This window comes from Platalea leucorodia (genome assembly GCF_965183815.1).
Source record: "Platalea leucorodia genome assembly, chromosome: 5".
Taxonomy (NCBI): Eukaryota; Metazoa; Chordata; class Aves; order Pelecaniformes; family Threskiornithidae; genus Platalea; species Platalea leucorodia.
Genome location: NC_138827.1, coordinates 73,050,105 through 73,072,864, shown reverse-complemented (window position 1 = coordinate 73,072,864; position 22,760 = coordinate 73,050,105). Strand labels below are relative to the sequence as shown.

At 39.1% G+C, this 22,760-nt stretch overlaps 1 protein-coding gene across 1 annotated transcript in view; it reads left to right on the top strand.

The window, feature by feature from the left end:
- Positions 1 to 5,150: 5,150 nt before the first annotated feature.
- ADAM23 (ADAM metallopeptidase domain 23) overlaps positions 5,151 to 22,760 on the top strand; it is a gene marked incomplete at both ends in the record, with an annotated part of 78,797 nt that continues 61,187 nt past the window's right edge. The window contains 3 exons of the mRNA XM_082314723.1: positions 5,151 to 5,316; positions 6,424 to 6,650; positions 17,091 to 17,167. Coding sequence (XP_082170849.1) covers positions 5,151 to 5,316; positions 6,424 to 6,650; positions 17,091 to 17,167 — 470 coding nt within the window. The remainder of the gene's footprint in view (positions 5,317 to 6,423; positions 6,651 to 17,090; positions 17,168 to 22,760) is intronic.

Below are 22,760 nucleotides of genomic sequence, written 5' to 3'. Positions count from 1 at the left end.
GTTTGCTATTAGTAGCACAGCTGTGTTCCCTTCCCTGCTGAATGTTGGTAAGATATTCTTTTTATCATCTTACTTTCTTCCCTTGGCTTTACTGTTAATATTTCACAATGTTGAGGGGAGAGGGCTGGCAAGTATATCCTAATTACTGTGTATATTCTAACTTGTAGTGCTGGAATATACGGTACTCACAAAAGAGTTCATCTGTGTAGTACTACTGATGAGAGGAGTAGCTAATCATGATGTGCACACAGAGCTTGGCAAATGAGTGACAGTTCTGATGGAAAAGGGGCATTTTTACTGTATTCTATTTTATAATATTACTGTGTTTAAAATAGTGTTGTGCCCAATATTGTACGTTGTTCCACTATTGTACATGGAGGGGAAAGCTGGCTTTAGGGCTCTGTTGAACTATGGACTAAGTAGCAGGAGAAAGCTCTTCCTCTGAAGACTATGAGGTTGAAATAAAGAAGATGGAAAAGTGAAGAGCAATGGAAATCCTGTTCTGTTAGATCTACAGTTTGGAAAGTGATGCTTGCTTCAGAAGAATCTAGAGCCTGTTTCCTGAATCAGTCTTATGTGTTTGTTGTGTTACTGTCACATTTACACTTTTTTCCCCCCAGTTGCTAAAAAGAATTTAAAGCAGCTAAAAGAAACAGAATAAATGAAAAGTACTTATTTTTCTGACCAAATGCTGGGTTGCTAGGTGGTGGGATGTGTAACAAGAGATGGTCACATTATAAAAAAAAAAAATTAACAGCCCTCTATATACAAATATTCTCTTTCACAATAATGACTGAGGAGCTGTTTGAGAATAGCTGAACATGGAGAATCAGTGAGCATTCAAACATGTGTGATTAAAAAAAAGTTATACTAATGCAATGTATTATTCATTGCAATTCCCAGGTTTCTTCTAAGTATAAATTATCCATACTTACACTGCATATGATATAAAGTAAGGAAACATGAGTGGCATGAAGTCTCAGTACAGCTTTGTCTTAGCTGTTAACCCCATGTTGAGAAACAGAGAATGGCTACCACCTTCTTTTGCATGCAAATTACAGGTTGTGTGGATTAGTTATGTGCCAGCTAATGAGGTTCTATTGTTCAATGTCCCCTGTGTAATTGCTGCTTTTTTAGACCTGCAGTGTGCTTGGGACCCCTCCTAGAGCTGTTATATTTCTTCTGTTATTTACAGCACTGGCTGACTTATTTGCTATCGAAAATCAAAAGGAAATTTCTCTAACAGATGTGTCATTTTGTCCTGTGTCTGTACAGCACAGAGCACAGTGGGGCCTTGGCCTACGGCTGAGCGTGCTAGTAGTATGAATAAATCATAATCATACTTGACTACTGCACTCACCTGATAGCAGAGTTCAGCAATGGCTGCTTCTACTCTGCTGTTTGTGCTGCCTGTTCCCTGTGGTGTTATGCTCTTCATCACCCAAGGCCGGTCTTGAGCTGCCCAACTGGTATCGCCTGTTATTACCAAAGTAACTATGCTAGTCTTCCTATGCTTAACCTCCTGTTAAACTGAATATTTGATGTTGCGGTTTCCTCTTCTGTAATTATCATCGCTATTGTAAACTTGATAGCCAGTGTTCTTATAGCATCCTTGCAAAGACTTTTTGATAAATTAGTCATCCATGTTTGTATCTCCTGAACTTGTCTCCTTCATGTTCCATCTGCAACAGAAATATTCCTCTTTCTATTAAAATGGTAAAGAGTTTGTGAGGAATATCCAGGAATACCCCACCTTTTTGTGTGTTACAGGACCTAACTGGATTCTTGAAATCAGTGTTAGATAAGAGACTACTGTTGAAATCCAGAAATCTTCTTTATTTCCTAGTAAGGCACAGACTCATTGTGCTCACTCAGCAAGATCAATATTTTTTATGCCTTGGTAAGGAGACAGTTCTTTAAAAACGTATTCTACATAGAGACTTTCCCAAGTCAAGTGACAGGCTGATTATTTTCTTTTTCAGGTGATATCAGAAAAGGCATTTGACTGTGCTGGAAAGTGGTATCTTTAGCACTAGGCTAACAGAGCTTGACTGGCTGTCAATATGAACAGCCAAGAGTACTATCGGCAGTTTTGCATCTGAAGCCTTTTTGATTTGAATTGTAGCATTACAAAATTTCATCCCATGTGGTCACTCATCCCTATCCTGATAAAGGGGGAAGGAATTTAAAAGCTCTGGGCAATCCTCTGGAGAGGTGATATAAAGTTTATTTATCACCGAGATTGAAAACATGTATATACCTTGCATAGCATGCCTTTGCTTCCTAGCCAGTCTTGAAGCACCGGCTATCGGCAGTTTCCTGCGTGCCTCTGACTTAGATGTTTCAATTTCTTTCATTCGGTACAGATGCTGCTACAATAATCCACACTTCTGGTATTTTGTTTTCGGGAATCTGCAGTGCAATCTATCAGGGATTATTTCATAGTGTCTTTCAAAGATGAAAGCAGGTTTAAAAAAACAGTAGCTGTCATTCCTATTGGGGTATTTCATCTTGAGCTGATTATGTTCTGTGAATTGCACATGACCACCTGAAGGTTTGCAGCAGGTTTATGAAACACAGCTTGAGTTACATGTCCATCAGGGACTGGGAGACTAGGCGTGTCCACTTCAGATGGTTATTCAGGTGATTATTTCTGCTGCAGTCTTGTACATGAGTTAAAAGAACTTTTGAAAATCTTTGCCCTAGACAACCTTTGTGGAAAGAGGCAATCATTATTTTCTCCCCTCAAAATGTGGACAGCAAAAATAAGAACTGCTAATTTCAGAGAGCAGGTGTTTCCAGCATTCATTTTTGCTAGACTTGGTTTTTTGTTGTGTGGTGAAAGTTAGTTTCTGGATTTTATTTTTTTTAATTGTATGGTCATTCTACTCTTTTGTTCTTTGCTCCTAAAATACTTTTTAAAATTGTATTTATTTTAGATCTAGATGCACTGACATAACTGGTCCTTTGATCTGTTTGTATGCTTACGGGGAGAAACAGGAGCTGCTGTTGGTTGAAATGTTCTAGTGATATCTAATGATGAGGAACAGTGGGGCTAGGTGGGCTGCACGGGAAGTGTTTGGGAATGTGAGCACCAAGGAAGACTATTTTATATAGAAAACTGATACGGCTTTCTCCCTAGACCCAGACAATGGAGAAATCCTAAGGCACATTTCTGTTATTTTTCACACCTGGCCATCCTGTGGGTCTATGTCTTCTATGTGTTTGTCTGCTCTTACATGCTTAGATTTTGAGCTTCCACAAGTAGCACCTATTTGACCAGCATGAGAATTCAGAATTAATTTTTTTTAAAAGTAATAACACTACTGCTATGAAGTAGTCTGCATGGTAGTGATTTGTAAAACTGCTTATACTTTCTAAATTAACAATGATAATAAATTCAGACTGGAATCTAAAGAAAATTCTGTGAAGCAGAGAAAATTCCTATCTTTCTGGAAATCCATGTGGTATGCAGACTCAGAGTGGAAGGAATAAGCTGACAAATAAAAAGCAATATCCAGACAAAAAGGAGAAACATCTTTATTTTCTCAGCAGTGAGACCTGCACCAAAATAAAACATATCTATTCCTGGGTATTAGAAGTCTGCTGGGCAAAATGTGCACTAAGAATTCAATATCTAAACTTGTCTCTGAACTCAGCTTCCAGGTTTTCTGACTCCTGAAGCCATGGAATGAATACAAAGCAGCAGATTCATCTTCTTGTATCTATCTCTTTGAAGTTATTTTTATCTTTGCAAATATTCTTCATATTGGTGGTTCACCCCAGGCATGCTGGACTGAAGTATGAGAGATAATACTCACTGTACAGAAATGCACTAATACTTCTTTCTGTGCGTGCTCCAGACTGTCTGCTGCTGAACACAGCATGCCAGGGGGATTTACACCAGGTCAAGGTCTGATTGTGCACCTTCCTGCAGTGTTCCTCTTTGTCTATGTACGCATGTCCATTTTCTTTGTCAATATACGTACACTCTCTTGGTAACATTTGGTTCTTACCTCCACAACCACTTCATTGCGGGTTGGCTGCCGTCAGTAAGGATGGGTGGGTCACAGGGACTAAAGACAAGAACAAGAGGGGAGATGCGAGGAACAGATCTGTTGGCTGGAGGCGTTGGGAGGGAGCAGAAGGGAGCCTGAAGCTCCACACAACACTTGGAGGAGAGGAGGGTTCATGGGAAGGGCCCCTCGCAGCCCTCTGCAGCATATGAGGACTGCAGGTTGTGAAATGGCTCACTTGCCTTATCTGTGCAGGTGCAGAGCTTCCCCGGGAGAGGAGAGCCGCCTGCCTCAGCTCCCAGTGTAAGAACCTGACCCATGGCTGCTGCTTCACCTCTCCAAAGTCTCTTCCACGCTTTGCTCAGGGCTGCCAGTTTTCAAAGTAATTTCACTCTACCTCAGGGTCTTAAAATAATTTGAATGTTTCCAAACTCAGCTTCTTGCAATAGTGCACAGTGCAAGAGTGGGTTTCTCTGGGTTACCCCAAGCGGGAAACCGTGCCCTCGCTCTCTGCCGGCCCCAGGTGCCGGCCGGGGCTCGTTACCGCTCGCCAGGGCGGCTGGAGGCGTCGCCCGTCCCTGTGCTCACGCCCGCGGGCGGCGCGGAGGCCGTGCCCCTGCTGCGGCTGCTGCCTGCGCGCTCCGCCCGGCCCCCGCGCTGCTCAGCGCGCGCCCCCACGCGTGACACGAGCGGGACGCGCCCGGCCCCGGTGCGCACCTGAGGGGTGCGGGGGGGTCGGGGGGGCCGTGTCCGTGTGTCCGTCCCCCGCCCCCCCCCCCCCAGCGGCGCGCGCCCGCCGACAGCACAACGGACAGCGGCCGCGCCGCCCCGCCCCATCCCGCGCGCCCGCCGCGGGACGAGGTCGGCGCGCGTGCGCCTGCCGCGGGGTTGACGGTTGGAGGCGGAGGGGGTGACGGGAAGGTGCGCGCGCGCCGCTAGCCGCTGGCGCTGAGGTAGCGGTCCCTCGTAACGGTGGAGAGAGGAGGCAGCCGGGCGGGCGCCGCCGTGGGGAGCCGCCCGCCTCGCTCCGCCTCCGCCCGCCCCCGGCCCCACGGGTGCAGCCCGTCGGGGGTGAGGGCGCCGCGCTGCCCCCCGGCCGGCCGCCCCCCGCGCCGCCCCGGGGCGCTATGAGCCATGAAGCCGCCCGGCAGCATCTCCCTGCGGCAGCCTCGCTGCGGCCGCCGCCTCCCCGCCGCCCGCCGCCCCGCGCTCCTGCCGCTCCTCGGCCGCCTCGTCTCGCTGCTCCTGCTCCTCCATGGCTCCTCCTGCCCCCGGGCCCGCGCGGCTGCAGCGGCCGCCGGTGGGTATGACGGGGTGTGTGTGTTCGTGTGCGTGAGGCGTCTGCGGCTCCTCGGTCCCCGTCCTCCCCCTCCCCTGGCCCCCCTGCCTCCGCCCTGGGTGATAAACCCCGGTAACATCCATTTCCCCTGCACGGATTTCTTCCTCCGCCCCTTCCAGCTCTCTGTACGTGTCTGTTTCGGCGTGTAGAAGATCGGGGCTCGGAAAATGTTTCCTTGGCTTGCTTGCTTCCAAAAAAGAGAGAATTGTGAGGTTCCCCCCTCTGCTCTTCTGAAGCCAGTGCTGCAGTGTTCTAGATAGAGGATGGTGTGCATAGAAATACGCTGGTGAGGTATGCGACAAAAAAAGGCTTAGGTGTTTTTTGCGTGTGTTAGGATGCATGTGTACGGGGATCTGACCGAGAAGCTAATTTGTTTGTTTGAGGTTGGATTTTTGTGTGTGCTTTTTGTTTATTTGCTTTTGAATGCATATAGATGACATGGAATGCTGAATATCGTTGGTTTGTGCATCATGTTATTACTGTTATTGCTACATTGCTCGTTGATTGACTGTATCTTGAAATTTTAATGAGGAAGGATACAGGAGTTCTTCTGAAAAGCTGCCACTGAAGAAAAGGGCTCTTGTCAAAGTTGAAAGAGAGAGGTAGAAAACTTCCTATTATGTAAAGGCGATTGATTAGCATTCAGTGCGCATGGACTCTGAATTCAGTTTCTCTTAGGAACATGGGGAGTATTGTTAGCCTTTTGTAGATGTATATTTGGTTTTTTGTGTGTGTGTCTTTGAGAGAGAACTTAGCTATCAAAGAGGGTGTAGGGGGTAACTACATATCCATTAAGGGTTTTCTTTTTTTTTTCTCTTGGAGGTTGAGAGGCATTAAAATATTTATAATCTATGACTGCATATGAAAATGTATATGCATATAAATAATGTTATTTCTGAAACCATTTTATGTGTGAAAAATGAATCAGATCTAGCTCAATGAGTAAGCTTTTTGTTTGCTCGAGTGATTAATAAAATATTAGAATACTGCAAGCTAAATATGTAGCTTTTTATGGAAATAAACACCTTCTGCCATCTAATTTATGGCTTGCATATCTTTCTTCCTCAGACCTGCATTGGAATGAAACGGCAGGCGGTATAGAGGGAGTACTGGCAGATGAAGAGAATACATTTCAACAGAATAAAAGCAGTAACAGTAAAAATAACAGCTACAGCAATGCAATCCAGAAAGAAATCACACTGCCTTCAAGACTAATCTATTACATCAACAGAGACTCTGAAACCCCTTACCATATCCTGGATACTAGGGCAAGGCACCAGCAGAAACATGACAAGGTAGGGTAAAAAGAGGCTCATCCGCAGAATTTTCAAAGCGGTAATACGTGATGTGGAACTGTGTTTGAAGGTTTTATTCTGTAGATCTTTGAGACTTGATGGTGGTCCTTACCACTGTTTTTAGGAATTAAAGGAGGACATGTAATTAAAGAAGAATGTAATTTCCCTTGTGTCAATATAAAAATAATTATTTTGAATTTCAGGATGGTTCAGAAGCTGAACTGTAGATAAAATGAATGGGAATTATGCAAAGTTGACTTGCCTGATCAGCGTAGATTCTGGTGTCCTGACTTATGGTATACCATCATCGACAAAATGCTTCTTCCAGAATAGCTCTAGACTGCAGAAATGTCTGCATAGGGAGTTTCTTTAGAATCCTGAACTTACAGCATGAGTTACTTGGCTTTGAGTGTATCATGCACTACCTAATAAATGCAGTATTGGTTTCCTGCCAGTATATGACCAGTGAAGACCACTGTAAATTGTTACCAGTTTTTGTCAAATAATACCAACATTTTCCATTTTTAATGACAAGATCTAATATTTCATTTTGTATAGATGCAGATAGTAATTTTTTTTTTTTTCTGAAATTGTATGGGATTGAACAAACTTTGGTTTTATGAAATAACTTGCTAAAGAAGTAAACCTATTCTAAACTATATCGCTTAGGAGGCACCCTTTACAATGATTCCATCCTATTTTTATAAATTTTTATTTAAAGAATTAATTTCTTCCCACAGGTTGAAAAGGTAAAATGAAGGTAGAGATAGTTTGTATAGGAAGAGATTGCAGTGGTAGAGAAGAGAGACAGCAAAGCAGATCAGTGTGTATGATATTACTGAAGGACTTAACTATAATGGAATTCCTACCTATTGAATTGCATTTCTTTTGAAATTTTAGAAAGTGAATTTATTATGCATTATATGTGCTTTTGTTGATATTGGTCATGTGCCATTTCAGATATGGCATTAATATGGAGGCACTGTATAATCTTTGAAAAAAAGATGGGATAGTTGTATAGTTTTGATGTTTTAATGGGAAGAAAGGTTGCTGCCTAGCTTATTGAACCTGGATACCAGTATGTGCCTTCGGATGCATCTAAATACACCGGTATGTTATGGATGGCACAGAAAAACTGTTCGATTGTTGGAAAGTGGAGCTACTTAAGAGAAGTTCATTAAGCTACATTCAGAACTAATACCCCTTTAAAGTGAGACCACTCTTAAATAAACGCTAGGGACTTTCCGTTCCCCTCTTTGGAGAGGGGTGGGAGAAGAAAGGAATTTGCAAGTCCTTGCAGAACTGCCTTTGGGAATAGCGCTTCCTCCATGTTTCTACGTGAGTTTTTTCTTGGGAATCCACAGAGGAGTATGTCCGCCAATCTCTTTACTTGCCCACAAGAATATTGCTGCCGTTGCCTATCCTTCCTATGCCCTACCTTATATCTACCTGTTGCGGTAAAGCTGTGCAGAAATTGGTGCTGACAGAATTGGTATTGATTTCCTTGGGTATGCTTGCTGCTGAGTATTGTGTAAAGTGGATCTCCTTTCTACTCACTGTGTCCCTTTTAAGTGTAGGGAATGCTAATGCTGCAGTTTTTCCCACAGAAGGTTCTTTAAGCTTGGGGCTTCATGGAGAGTGACATTATGTTGACTTCATTCTTCTGGCATGAAACTTCTATTGCTTTGATCCATTTAATTGAAGGAAAGGGTTGATTATGTTCCTTGTCTGGATTGATTTTTGCATGTTTTGCTTCCAGAGCACCATAGAGGTCTCCCCCTGCCCCCAACTTGCATCTTGTCTCTTTCCTTGCATGAAGAAATTTCTTTGCCCTTCTATCTAGTTTACCAATAATATAATAACAAATATTTTGGTTATTTTGTTCTTTTAACATTCACTATAATCATCTCTGTAGAGCAATAATTGGGGGGGAGCGGGGGAAGTCCGTCTAGGATGTAAAAGGAAAACAACCTATAAAGAAAACGGAATGCAATTCGATTGCGCAAGATATGCGAGGGTTTTGATTGGGGGGGGGGGGCGGGGCAGGGCAGACGGGCGGGGCACAGGGAGTTTTTAGTACTTGCTTTTGTCCTTTCCCAGAATTAAAATAAATGCTATATTGTAGTAAATCCTACTTGCAAGATTTTGCTGTCTTCCACATTGGTAATAAAAAGAAATGACAAAAATACCTCTATAGTTAGGTAAAGAAAGAAATCTGTGTTTAGGATTGATTCTTAGCATGTGAAAAAAGTAAAGACAAATATGATGACCTTATATACATACACAGTGGACAGTTGAGGAAGAAAAATAGCATTTTTTTTCTTTTTTTACTGTTCTTGGAACCATACATCCTTTAACCTGTATTTTCTTGTCAGCCTTAATATACCATTTATGGGCATATGATGTGGATATACTCCCTAACTATGGATATTATTCAGTAGACCCCTTTCTGTGGAACTTCATTATAGTGGACAGAAGAATATAAGCCATATGGATAGTTTGTGGGATTAGGCCTGAATACCTCAGAAATGCTGAGTCACTATAAGGAGAGGGGAAGAGTAAAGGAAACTGTGTGCATGTGGGAAGAAAGAGGCAAAGCTAGAGAAATGTAATTATGTAAAATTATTTAAAATATTTTATTTTTTAAAGTTTCTTCCTAAAAGGTAAGTGTCTACAACTTTCTTCATGAAATGAAGAAGAAATGAAGAAGAAATGAAGGGCTGGAGCAGAAAACAGTGTACCAGAGAATCAAAAATTTAAATAATAATCTAATATCTAATTTATCTAATAAATTGCTTTCTTAGCACTGATCCTCCTTATCCCCTTTTGAACTTGGTGAAATGCCATCATAATGAGAGGGCGTATGTGATCTAAACTGTTGGTAGAACCTCTCTCATTCCTTCTTATTCTTCTAAGAAGCTTTTTTTCACTGTTGAGAAAAAGGAATGTTCACCATAGTTTTGACAAGTGAAGTGGTCTATCTCCAAGGTGGACAGAGTACTAGTGTATAATCTGTTTTCTCTTTGTGCTCTAAAAAAAGCATATTTTAAATATTTGGTGCTTGAAGACTCTAAAATCTGTATACCTGTTTCCTCATAGCCAAATTAAAGCTAGCTGGTTTTGAGTTCTTCTGAAGTTATTTTTAGGGTGAAATGCTCAAAAACAAGCATCGGTTTATAAAAACACACTGAAGGAGCTCACAAGAATCCTTAAACTTGCTGAAGAGGTCCGAGTCATCTGTGTTCTGCAGCTCTGTCTTTCTAAACTTCTGCAGATGGAAGTGGCATTTTGAATGAACTGGTAATCTCTTCATTGAACCAGATGACTGCTTTGATTAATTTTCGCAGACTGCATATAAAAGATTGTTAGGACCTAGCGGGAAGACTGCATGGGACACAACTTGTCACAAGAGGCTAGGAGCAAGTCCTTATGGTGGCCAGCAGAGGGAAAAATCTCGTAACACAAGATGTCATCTCAAAATAACAGGATTGCCAGAGAAACACAGCTCAGGGCAACCTTACCAAATTTTGTGTGGAAAATAGCTTAAACTAGGTTCATATGAAGGAAGACTGTATCTGCTGGACAGTTTCTAACTGTTTTTAGGTTACTGAACCATAAGTTTTCAGAAGTTGTAAAGAAGCAATGTCTTCATGCATAATTCTAAGCTGTTAGTGTAATTTTGGGAAGGAGGGAGGTGTTAAGAAAACTGTTTTGCAGACCCTAACGACTGGAAAAAATAATGTGTCATAGTAGTTTTGACTGTGAAGACAGTTCTACCCTCCAAAAAAATTGTATTCATTTTGGGCTATTTTTATTGGGGTGAGAACTCCAGGTGCTTCTGTTCAGCTCAGCTGTTTGTCATTTAAGTAAAGAAAATATTCCTGCCAGGCTGGATATTACATTTTCTGCTATATTGCCCTGCTTTAAAGGTTGAGATACAGTGCTGTTTCAGTCCTTTATGCAACTTTGGTATGTAGCGTACGAAAGTTGAGAAGGAAAGGATCCTTAAGGTGAGGGGAAAACAACTGTATCACAGCCATTGCAAAGGAGGTTGTATTGAAGAAAAAGCAGGTCTGTTTTGTAAAAGATGAACGATCATGGTTAATAATCTCTCAAGAGGTGGCATCACATGAATTCTTACTAAAATCCAGATAAAAATCCTGTGCGTTAATTATTGTCTTCCTTTCCCTTACCTATCTTAGGCCAGGTCTTCACTTTTAATCCCCATGTAATGAAAACTGCTCAAAATAATGAATGAACTTCATGTGGTGAATGAATTTAAGGCTGTTGGAGAATCTTTGTAGTATGTCAGCTGGCTTTGCATTTTTTTTTTCTGAATTTTCTGTGGTGCAGCTTCAGTTTACACTACTTGCAAATGGATGATTTTGTGTACTTTGTCTTTCTTTCTATTCTATATTGACTTTATATTAATGCGAAAAGCTTATCTGGACTCTGCATCTTCAGCAGTTACTGACTAACAGGCGGGTTGAAATTGGTCTTCCTATCTTCTTTGGTTTCTGGGAGTAGAAGGCCATCTTCCTTATGCCAGCTTCTCATCAAGTAGATCTACATCTTTGTTCCCTAGCTGAAATGTGAGTCATGATATTTCTAAAACTTTTTCAATCTTTTTTTTGTGGTTTTGTTTTTTGGGTTTTTTGTTTGTTTTTTAATTTATTTCTGGGTCCTCTCATGAGCTTCAAGCAATAACATAAAAGGTTTCAGTTCTTAAGTGTTAGGTAGTGCAACACTTGCACTTGTTAGGCCTTGTTCTGAAATAAAAAAAATGTTTATAGGTTTTCTAGCATTTGTGGGAAGCTGGGTACTGCAGGAAAGTGGTCCAAGATATGGATGCACTATTTTGTAAAGTCTGATGAACAAAACCCCGAGAAGGATATAATTTTAGAGGCCAGTGTCGCTACAGATGGGTATCTAAGTATTGTCATATTGGGAGAGAATGGTGGGTTCTGGCAACGGGAGTTAAAGGAGCAACAGTAGGATTGCTTTCAGAGGTAGGCCTGAGCCTTTGTTCACATGCTGACAACCATTCTTTCAATGAACAGTCTTCAAGGCTTGTGGTTCAAGTTTTAAGCATGAGTTTTTACATCCTACTGTGACATTTATGTATGCTGTTTCAGTATGATATGCTTTATTTCCAATGAATAGTGGAAGGTTATCTCAGCATATGTGCCATATAGTAGATGTTTTCCAAACATTGAAGAAGTATGGCTTCTGTATGAAGTCTGAGGATAGGCAAACAAGCTAAAAGAAGAGTAAGGAACTAATATATAGTAAGTCACACTGATTTGTGACAAAACTTGTACTATTATCAGAATGAAGGTCTAGATCAAAAAATGTTTTAATGGTGTAAAATCCATCTGAATCCGACTTAGGTTTCTAATTCCAAAATGGGAGTGGTGAAACCCCTTGCTCAGCTACTGAAATGAGAGGCAGTTTTTGGCTATTGTTTTAGTGAGCTGAACTATATGCAAAAATAAATTTCTAAAAGCAGTGAGCTTGTCATTTGGAGATCATATCTGCATGAATATAACAAAAAACCCATAGGTACTGTCAGTCAGTTAAATAATGCTGTTACTTTTGTTTAAAGACTTGTGACAGAACTTAGTATTTTTGAAGGGGTAACACATTATTGCATTTGGCATAGTTTTACTGTGAAGAAAGTAAAACCAATATAGTACTTTACTTTTGGTGATGATGGTTGTAAAATTCACAAAAGTCTGGAAAAAGTGAATTATGGACAAATGATGCCCAAGTGCAATAATGAAAAACAATGAAACCATTCAAGTTTTGACGTGAATCAGTAGAACTGAGATTGCAGTTACAGCCTTCTAGTCCATTTTTTATCTTGAAACTTACAGTAAGCTAATGACTGATTTGAAAGAAACTGCAATTCTTTATGTATACGGATTTTTAGCTTGGAAAAAACCTGAGAGCTACTGCTTTGCACAAGCAGCTACAGCCCTCTTAGAATGTCCCTAGTATGAAGAATCTCTTGTTACAGTGACTACGCTAGTAATCTGAGCTTCCAGAACAGTGAAAAAAGACTTTTTTTTTTTTTTTTCTGTCTAAAATTTGGGTTTGGGGGCAGGAAAAATTTTAAAGACCCAGACCCTCCTTCAACCTGCTCCTCTGTGTATCATCAGTCTTTGCTGCAGAAAAACTTTATGTAATTTTGCAGCTTTGCCATTGGAGTAGCTTACAGCTGTCAAAGCAGGAACCTCTGCAGAGGTTTTTAAATTATAAGCAAACATGTAAAAAAGGAACTTGGTCTCCTGTTTATGTAAGTAAAGAATACTCATGCAGATGTGAACATATACATGTATGCAAGCGGTACAAGAAGGCGATGTGTAATATTTTTCCTGTGAAAAGACATGGCAAGATATCTAGTCTATAACATTCTTCAGAATATATGCTAATCTACATTATATTCTTGCTTGAATTTATATTTCTATGCCTATCAGAAGAACACTGTATTTCAGATCATACTTCAGACATTGTATTACCTAGTAGCTGATAAGAGAATACTGTGAAACAATAAGCTGTATAACAGAATTCCACAAATACTTTCCTGAAATACTTCCTCCCATCATGGTGGTACATGGTGGTTGTAACAGCTGAAACACCTGGTGAGAACTCACTGGTAGCTTTCTGTGCTAACTTGTTACAGAAAAAAAAGTCAGTTTCAGGATCAAATACTTTGGTCTCATTACCTTCACCTGATTTCTGGCTTATGGCTTTCACAGGTGGTGTCTATTATTAATCTGGTTTAACAAAATCTGTATCTTGCTGCAGCAGTGGTGTATGACATTCGCCTGAATTCAAAACTGTTTTTGCTAAACTGCAGGAATTTAAAATCCAGTGTTCTTTTTGTAACCAGTGGTTTGAGCTGAGTTTGGTGGAGATCATGCCCTACTGCAGGGTAGCAACTAGTGTCAGCTACTTGCTTACGTGTACAGGCTACACCTGTTAAGTGAGGCACAGTAATAGATAGCAAGTGGTGTTTTTATATACAGAAGTAATTGTTTTCAGAAATAGCAATGATATTCCATCTAATCCTACAAGATGAACTTTTTCTTATGATATTGTAGACTGAGAATACAAGTTACTTTAAATTGCAAAAAGATAAAGAATACATGGTTGATGGCTTAGAAACTTAAAGGATGATATACATGTGTCATTGAATGGGCTTGGCTGGACAAAAGAAAAGCTGTAGCAGATCAGACGAGGCGCCCATCTAGCTGTCTCTGAGAGCAATCAGTAGCAGATGCCTAGGGAGGTATATAGGAGCATAACAGTCACAGGGTGCTACTTCCTAGACTTATCTCCAAGACTCCAGCAATTTGTGGCACAGGATCTTCTGGGAACCAGAACTTGTATTTTGGATTTAATAGCCCTTGATGGGAGTTCCAGATCTTGAGGTTTTCCGGTTTTTTTTTATACATGTACATTTTTAGTATCTGTGATGTGCTGAAGTTTTAGGATTTTGGCATGTTTCAGTACACCATGATTGCTTTTGAAGTGTGTTTTATTATTCAAGTTGTATGTCATCCTCCACACTTAAGCATTTTCTTAGTCAGTTAAGTAGCTTGAATCTGCTTGAAAGGAAAGATATTCAAGAGTTTGGCTTTTGTTGGTTTGGAATTGGCAATCAGAACAACAGTGACAAAACAAAAAAAAATTAAAGTGGGAAACAAAATACTTGGGTATCTCTCTCTTGCAGGTGATTATTTAGCATTGATGCTGCTCTTGTTCTAAAAAGTGTTTCAAAGAATACACATTTTAAGTAATGCGTAGTCTGTTAGGAGAAGTGAAAGAAATGCTGCACTTTGATCAAACTGAAAAGAGTGTGTTTTTATAAACTGGCCCTGGAAAAAGTATATAGTCACTTTTGATATTAGTTTTTTTGCTCAACTTGGCTAAGTATAGCATTTGGGATCACTGGTAGGTAGTATTGTTTCTAAAACGACTTGTAAACATCATTAATGATATACTACACTAAGTAAATCCTGATTGGGCCATCACTTTTTGCCATGTTAGGTGTGTTAAGAATGTTATGACATAGATCTGTAAACAATAATCTTATCTTAAAGGCAAGACTGAGTCTTCATGGTTTGTATGTAAAAATGCAATATACTCAAAATTACCACGTTTAGCTTCGAGCAGGAGATGTTTTGAAAAACTTTCAAACTGATGTATATACATACATATAAAAACATAATAAAAACTAGGTACTTTAAGAAATTCTGTAGTTCTGAAACATGAGAAATGAGAATTATCTTAATGGAATGGTACATGCTCTTTTAAACTTTCCAGATAGTTAATACTGAAGTCTTGTTTGTGGCATATATATATGAAGACACATAATTTTAGGTAAATGTTACATGTGAAGGAGACTCAAAGCAATAGCTCCTGTAACTCTAAGTGGAATCTTTATAGGATAAAACTAATTGCAACCCTTTTCCTGCAACAAATGTGCACGCTTTTTTTTTTTTTAATTAATACATGTGCATGTTGAAAACATGAGGTTTTTGTCACAAACAGGTGCTTGAAAAGCTCCTTGTGACAATTGTTCCTTGGTTTCACTGTGGAAAAAAAGTGGGGCAAGGGCTAAAAACCCTTTCCTGCTAGGCATGCATTTAAACTGAGATGCTATGCTTTTTTTTTTTTAAATATACATGCTAGCTTTCATCCTTGCAGATTCTCTCAGATTCTCTCCGTCAAGTCACGTGTTTGTCCTCATACAGAAACTTTTTCACTCTGGTGATTCAGAGCAGCTGTAAGCTCAGTTTGCCAGGCCAGTGTTATGTCAGTGAATTGGTGAACTGGTGAGACAGCTGTTAATATTAATTCACTAAAAAATGTAACAGACAGAAAGCTTGATACTGGTTTGCTTCCATATTATTTTAAATATCACCTGGGAATATTATTTTTAAAATTCTTGTTTAAAGTTATTGTATTTTTTGAATAAACAAAAAACAGGCTTTAGGTAGGAGATTGTTTAATGATATTAAAGATCTTTAAAATATTTTGTAACTACACACTTTTTTTTAGACAAGCTTGACAACAAACCTCTGTGACCCTCTTGAAAGGGAAATGATAATTCTGGGGGCAAAAATGGTAAACCAACACAGGAAACAACATCACAGCTGATTTTAGTCACTATAGCAACTTTTAGAAATATTTTTTTAAAATTATACTGAAGGGTTTAATGAAAGATGATGGATACCTTTGCTGCAAAATAAGATGAAAATCAGTGCTGCTTTGTGTAGTGCAAGAATGGAAGAAGAACATAAAGAATTTATCCTTTGTGGAAAAATTTCCAAAGGAGAATAAAATTGTAGGCCTTGTGGGCCATAAAAGCTAACCTTCATATTATTTAAGTTATGCCATAAACTAGCTAGAACATGATATAGTTTTTGTGACATACCTGAAGATTCATTGTGGTGTTTAATAAAAAATAGTATTTTTTTGTCTTTTGATTAAAGGGCTTAGTCGTAATATTCCAACTTTATGTAATTGTTAATGCTGTATCAAATTAGTGTATAAGTAAGCATGATTTGATTAGAACATTATCAGGGAAGAGGTTCCATGAAATTCAGATCTAGTCTCTTCCACCCTGCTTAGAACAGTGTCTTCAGAAAAAGAAATTCTTGGGTCATCTCTTATCTTCTTATTTTTCTAGAAAACAGATCAGTATATTTTAAGTGTCTTTGGCTTCAGTTACAACAGTATAGAAAAGAATAAAGAATGGTGTTTATATATCTGACAAAAATTGAATATCTTGAAAGTTAAAGTTACCTCCCTATGCGAGACAAGCTAATGTTGTTTTTTTGTTGTGTGTTGAGCAGCATCAGTCTTCTGTACACTAGTTTGGCTACAATGCTAAGTACAAAGCCTTTAATTGTGAAGGGATTACTTTGAAGGAGTCTTTCATAACATTTAATACAAGCCGTGCCATGATTTTCTTACTGGAAGGTGTGTATTACAAATGCTTTAATTATTTCAGGCCTTTTAAAGTGAATGAATGCAGTAACATAATTAAAAGAACAGTACACTACATTACTTACGCTTTTGTTACGTAGCCATCTGGTTATGGCAAAATATAGATATTTATGTGAATCTTCCCCCCCCCTTGTTTTTATGAGGAATGAGTGTGTATTTGAAGGCGTGCTTTTCAGGTACTGCTTGCTTCTCTCTCTTCCTTTGCTATCTAAAAAGACAAATCCTTTTGAATCAGAATTTAGTACAAGGGCAAAGTTTTCCATATGCCTATGAGATTAATGAAAATAAGCATGTTTCTAATAACTTTGTTTTTCACAGGTCTTTGTCACATATTTGTTGCATATAAAGCTCAGTGATTCTTTTGACAACTTCAAATGTTCTGCAAAACTGTATCGTACTCCTGTGTGTTCATGTTTACAGGCTGTACATCTGGCCCAGGCAAGTTTCCAGATTGAGGCCTTTGGCTCCAAATTCATCCTTGACCTCACATTGAATAAGTAAGTGCACAATTTGAGGTTTCTTTCTTTTCTGCTCTTATTGTCTTTAACTTATTGTACAAGGTCAGGGCACGTGAAATCCTAAGATCTGCGGAAAAATATGCTGTTATCCAAGTTTATTAATACAAAATAACACTTCCTTTTTTAAGCGAGGTAACTGTTACCCTTGCTGAAGCCCATAACCTACATACCTTTAAAATTTTATCATTCATGATAAAATAAATGATGATAAATAGAGAGATTCCAGTACCAGTAGTGCTTGAAAGGTGTGGATTTTCTTGTGCATTTTTTTACTTATTGATGAACTGTCATGCAGGTGTTATTTTAGTTGCTCAAGTCAGTGCGTAGGAAAATTGTAAATACTTGTATTAATGGCTTATCTTTAATGATCTGGAAAACATGCTATTGTCACTATAATCATGAAGTTCCTAATGAGGTGGGAATCCTAATGGTTTGGCTAGTGTCTGTTTACCAGTAAGATAGACAATCTTACATAATGGTTAGGTCTAGAAGATCTGATTTGTAATACAGGTCAATGGTTGTTTAGTTGTTTGTATCACATCTATTTATATCCCCACCTGAAGGTACGGAACTACATGTTTTTCTACAGATTGACATGAAGTTTTTTTTGCCACTGAAAGTTTACCCTGAGAAAGTTTAAGAATAAGGTAGAAGTATAAAATCAGTACTAAATACTGGACAGGTAAAATTACCTACAGTATTGCTTAAAAGTTCATTTGCCCCTTCTGCTGCCTTTGAGCCTTTTAGCATGCTTTAAAGGAGACACAAATTTACAGAAACAATTACATACTGGTTTAAAAAACAAAAAAAAAAAACCCAACATGTTCCTCTGGTCTTGAGGTCCATATGAAGTCTTATTTTGGTCTTAAGTGTCATGTAATGACAGTTTTGTAAGGGAGAAAAATGCAAGCTTATTAAATCAAATAGCTTTTCAAAGCAGCAAGGTATGGCTTTATAAAATTTGCTGAACTGTTTTATTCACATATTTTGCTGTTTGGCTACTAGTTACCGTATGTTTTGCTGTAAAGGTGAACTAGAAACATTTTGTTTCATCCATGTGTGATTTTGAAGTTAGGTTGCTCTTGCAGTTCCATCTTTTAAAAGGTGACACACAGTCTTGAGTGGCTGGCAAAAGATGAGTTAGTATGAAGGCAGAGAATGGCACACAGAATGGAAGGAGAAAGGAAGCTTGAAGATAACTGGATGTTTCCTAGCCTCTGGAACAACTGTAGTGTAGTGCAAGACTATGGTCTTTTATGAGAGTCAGAGCTGGATCCATGCAGAGTAATTCCAGTGGGGTAATCACGACATATTCGTGAAGGGAACCTATATCTAGTAGCCTCTAAGCTACAGGGGATTCCTCCTCTTGGTCTGCTTGCCGCTGTTCCTGTTCGTACATCCAGCCAGTAGTGAGACTGAGCACATGTTCCCAAGATGGCACTATTCATAGGATATGTGTGGTCACACAGACCATCACAGAGAAAAAACATTGCCTTTACTGGCAGCACATATAAATGCAAACAGCACTCAGGTGAACAAGAATACAAACAGCCTGATAAAGTTCTTCTCCAGCTGATGGGAATTGGAAGTTTGCTAGTGAAACATGCGCACCAGCCCTCTGCTGATTCGCAAGCATGCCCGCGTGCACAGACTCAAATGTTAACACAGGCTTTAAGTTCATCAAACATTCATATCTAGGCCTGACATCTCTTACTTGGTCACTGGCTTAGACCTTAGATCTTTCCAGATACAGGTCTCCTCATAGTTGTTGGCTGACTCTGAAGTTTGCTTGCACATTACACCTATGCAGAATAGAGAGGAAAGTCACATAGAAAATAGTACAGGTAGGACTCAATAAAAACATAGGACAGACTGCAGTGATCAGGTGCAGGGCTGGGCCAAACAAACCTACTGACTTGCAGCTTACACTAATGACTCCTCTTTAAGCCACTTCCTCTCAGTTTTCCCACACTTGTTCCATCCTGATTCACCTTCCCTACCTGTGGCATTTCCCCTGAACATCCCATAAAAATGTTTGCACATTTCCACAAGTCCCTGCAGACATCCTTTAATAAGTTTGTTCTTTCCCAGGAGGCCCATGATGACATTGTTTACCACTTCGTATCTGGTTGAACCTCTTCAAGGCCATGCCTGAGTGGCTCCTTCCATGGCCCGTCAGTCAGTGACCTAACAGAGATAATAGCAAAGACCAGAACTCTTATCTCCTGTTCGTTAGGGTTTGTGTGTCTGGGTGTTGGTTACTTTTCCTATCCTAGTCTCTTATGCTGAATGGCTGTTAACCAAATACCATCACAAACCCGATAGCCTTACATTCCCCATGTCCTTGCAATGTTACCCATTGGTCAGCCCTGCTGTTTGTCCTTGCTTATTTATAACAAATGGTCCATAAAGAAAGTAAATGTACATATTTTTTCCAACTTTGGTTGCTTTATCAGCAATCAAGAAATGTAATGTCTTTCAAAAAGAGAGAGGGAGATCACTTGCTGTGCACCTTATGCAAAGTTCTGCTCTTGGGGTATCAAGAATTTTCTTACTGGCTATATGTAAGGTGCAGGGTGTTCACGTGCCTTACTGGTATCCCAACTGTTTGCCTCTTTATACATTAGGTCTTCTCCTAGCTTCCTAAGTGGTTTTTGATTCATAAACATTTGACTCTCTGTCTGGTTCTGCTCCAGAAAATGACTTCAAAAACTGGTCCTGCTTTTTGACCTAAGACACTAAAACCGTAAGTCATACAATTTATGATGTTCCAAGTTTTAAATGCCCATAGACAACGATTTGAAAAAGACCCATTTTCATATCTCAGTTATTTATGTGTTCAGCAAAATGCTGCCTTTTGCTACTATGTTGGATTACAATGAATTTTAATTGGCATACTGGTATTACTAATGACTAGTTAGAGGGAATGGCAGAAGAGCAGCAGAGCCACAGACTTGCTGTTATGTACTATTGGCCAAAATAATCCAGTCACGTGTGGAATACATATTCAAAATCCAGAACACCCTTGAATACGTTGAATATATATTTGTATCAGTTACTCTAAGGTGAGTTAATGTTGCCTACTCTGGGTATGTATTCTGTGTGTTCTGGTTTTGTCCCTGCCTTTTTTAGGAAAGTTCTTTGAGGTATATAAAGCTAAAATCAGAGGATGGTTGTTGGCTACAAACAGGTTCTAGTTTTAAGTTTTCTTTACCTTTGTTGTAACCTGTGTGGTTGCCTACCTTCTATGTTCCAGCTGCTCTTTTTTTCACAGCAAGTATTATAACCAGGAGGTGAAGAAAATTGGATATTCACTTGCATTAATAACTGTCAAGATTTTGTAAGAGGAACGGGTGGCAGTCTGAAAGTTTCTGAAGCATATTAATATAAATTTTTTACTTCATGTTTTCTATCTTGTTATAGTGCAACAGCACAAACAGCTTGAAGGAAACATAACCTCATCAAACCTCTTGAATCCAGTGTGCAGAGACAATTCAAATGTAAGATTTGTATGGAGTTTGAATGGGTAATTAACTTTTCAGTTGCACAAGGCCTACAGGTGTTAGGTGAAATATAATTTGTTACCTTATAGGTCATTGTTGGCAGATTTTTCTGGAAAAAAAGATTAGTTTTGAACTCTTTAACAAGGTGGCCCACTCTGAAGTTTCAGGCGTCTTGCCCCTCGTTACACTTAAATGTTTGACCAGTTTCAGGCTGTCAGTGTGATGTCATTTATGACAATGCATAATAATTGAAGATATGTGGATTATGGAAATAATGCAAAAAATAATATCTTTTCTATTCTGTAATGGATTAAATAATGTTTTTAGTTAATGCTTTTAGTACAAAAATGAAAGATTATAGGGTACTAGTGGGGTAACGATTAATCTCATTTGAAAAGTTAGACTTTTTATAATTCAGTTATGATTGCCCAAACTCGATAAATTCCCTATGCAACAAGTAACATGTAGCATTGTCTTAAAAACAATCTGTATAAAAAGCCTTTAAAACTGTTCATTAATTTCAGTAAGTTCGTATTTTTGTCCTCAAGCAATACTGTCAATTCACTTTTTGTAACAATGTATTTGAGTAATCAGTGATCCTAGTATATCTGAACAATTTCTTATTTTTTCATTTACATATTATATACATTAAGAAATGTCTGTGAGGTGCTAACAAATTGCTTTTTAATGATCTCTTTTCCACCAACATATAAAAGGCTTTTAAGTTGCTGTTCTTCTGTTGAAGGATAAGTGTTTCTGCAGGTAACTCTTACATCCTGTATAAAGGTAGCAGTCTTTATGTTCCAGTGTAGTACTAAAACACATTAGAGAGCAATACTGCCAAAAGCAGTGAATTAGAAATGTTTACTTCCTGTTTTTTTAGTGATGAGGGAAGTTGGCTATATTGTCTGGCAGTTTTCAGCCAATGGTCTAGCACCAGTCTCTAAATAAAGGAGTCTCCTCCAGCACTGGGGGCTGGGGCCATGCTAGAGCCTTCCCCCACTGGGACTGTGGTGGCTGAGGCACATACAAGGAAAGGGGAATTAGGTACCTGACCTGGACAGAAACAGAAGATAAAAACCAAAGACAAAAACGTCTCTCCCTTCCTACTGAAAACTTCCCTCAAAATTTAGGATTTTGGGGAGAGGGGGAAAAAAATCACCAAAACCAGCCTGTGTTTTTCAGCTTTTCTTTCTTTTCCCTGTAGAAGTCCACCTTTCCAGGAAAATCCATTTCCAGGAAAATGGATTTCCTTTTCAAGGAAGAGATAATATGAAAAAAATCTGGCATCTTCGGCATGAACTGAAAAAAAAAAAAACCCGCCACATTTGTCTGTAACATGACTTAAATATGAGACATTAAAATATGATGACTCTTGTGAGCAGTCTCTGATGTGAAGTGCAGCATTACAGCCAATTTTATCCATCAGTTTAAAGCTTATAATTGTTGTGTAGTCTTTGTGGTGCATGTTTCTCTAGGGCTGAATTTAACTTGAGAATAGTCCCAGAGGAGATTACATTGTTAGCATAATTTAAAAAACAGTAGGGCAGTAACTGGATTATTTGAGAATCTATTTGATTCTTGTTTTTTTCTCAAAATTCTTTTTTAATGGAAATGGGAAAACTAGTCACAGTTTTTTCAGAGGGAAACTTCAAATATTTGTAACATTTTCTTAAATAAAAGCTTAAACGTTTAGGGTACTAGATGGATCCTGTAAGATACACAAGCTGTGTAAATTAAATGTGATAATATTACTGTGGCAAGTTTAACTCTCATCTGCTTTTTAAAATTTGTTACAGATGAGATGCAAAGAACTAAGCGTTAGGATTTTACAACAATGCATGTGTACTCCTGCAAGTAAGTGCAGTCTTGAGTGTCTCAGCTGTAGATAACAGAGCTTTACTGCCTTATTTGCCACTCCCAGAACTGGAGGCAACCTATTAAAAGTTATCATTTGCCTCAGTGGGCATTTCATATGCAAAAAGACTTAGAGACAGATAGTAAAACCTCTCCATATTTTTCAAGACATATTAATGTGTGAAAAAAGCTTTCTTTTGTCATTTTAAAAA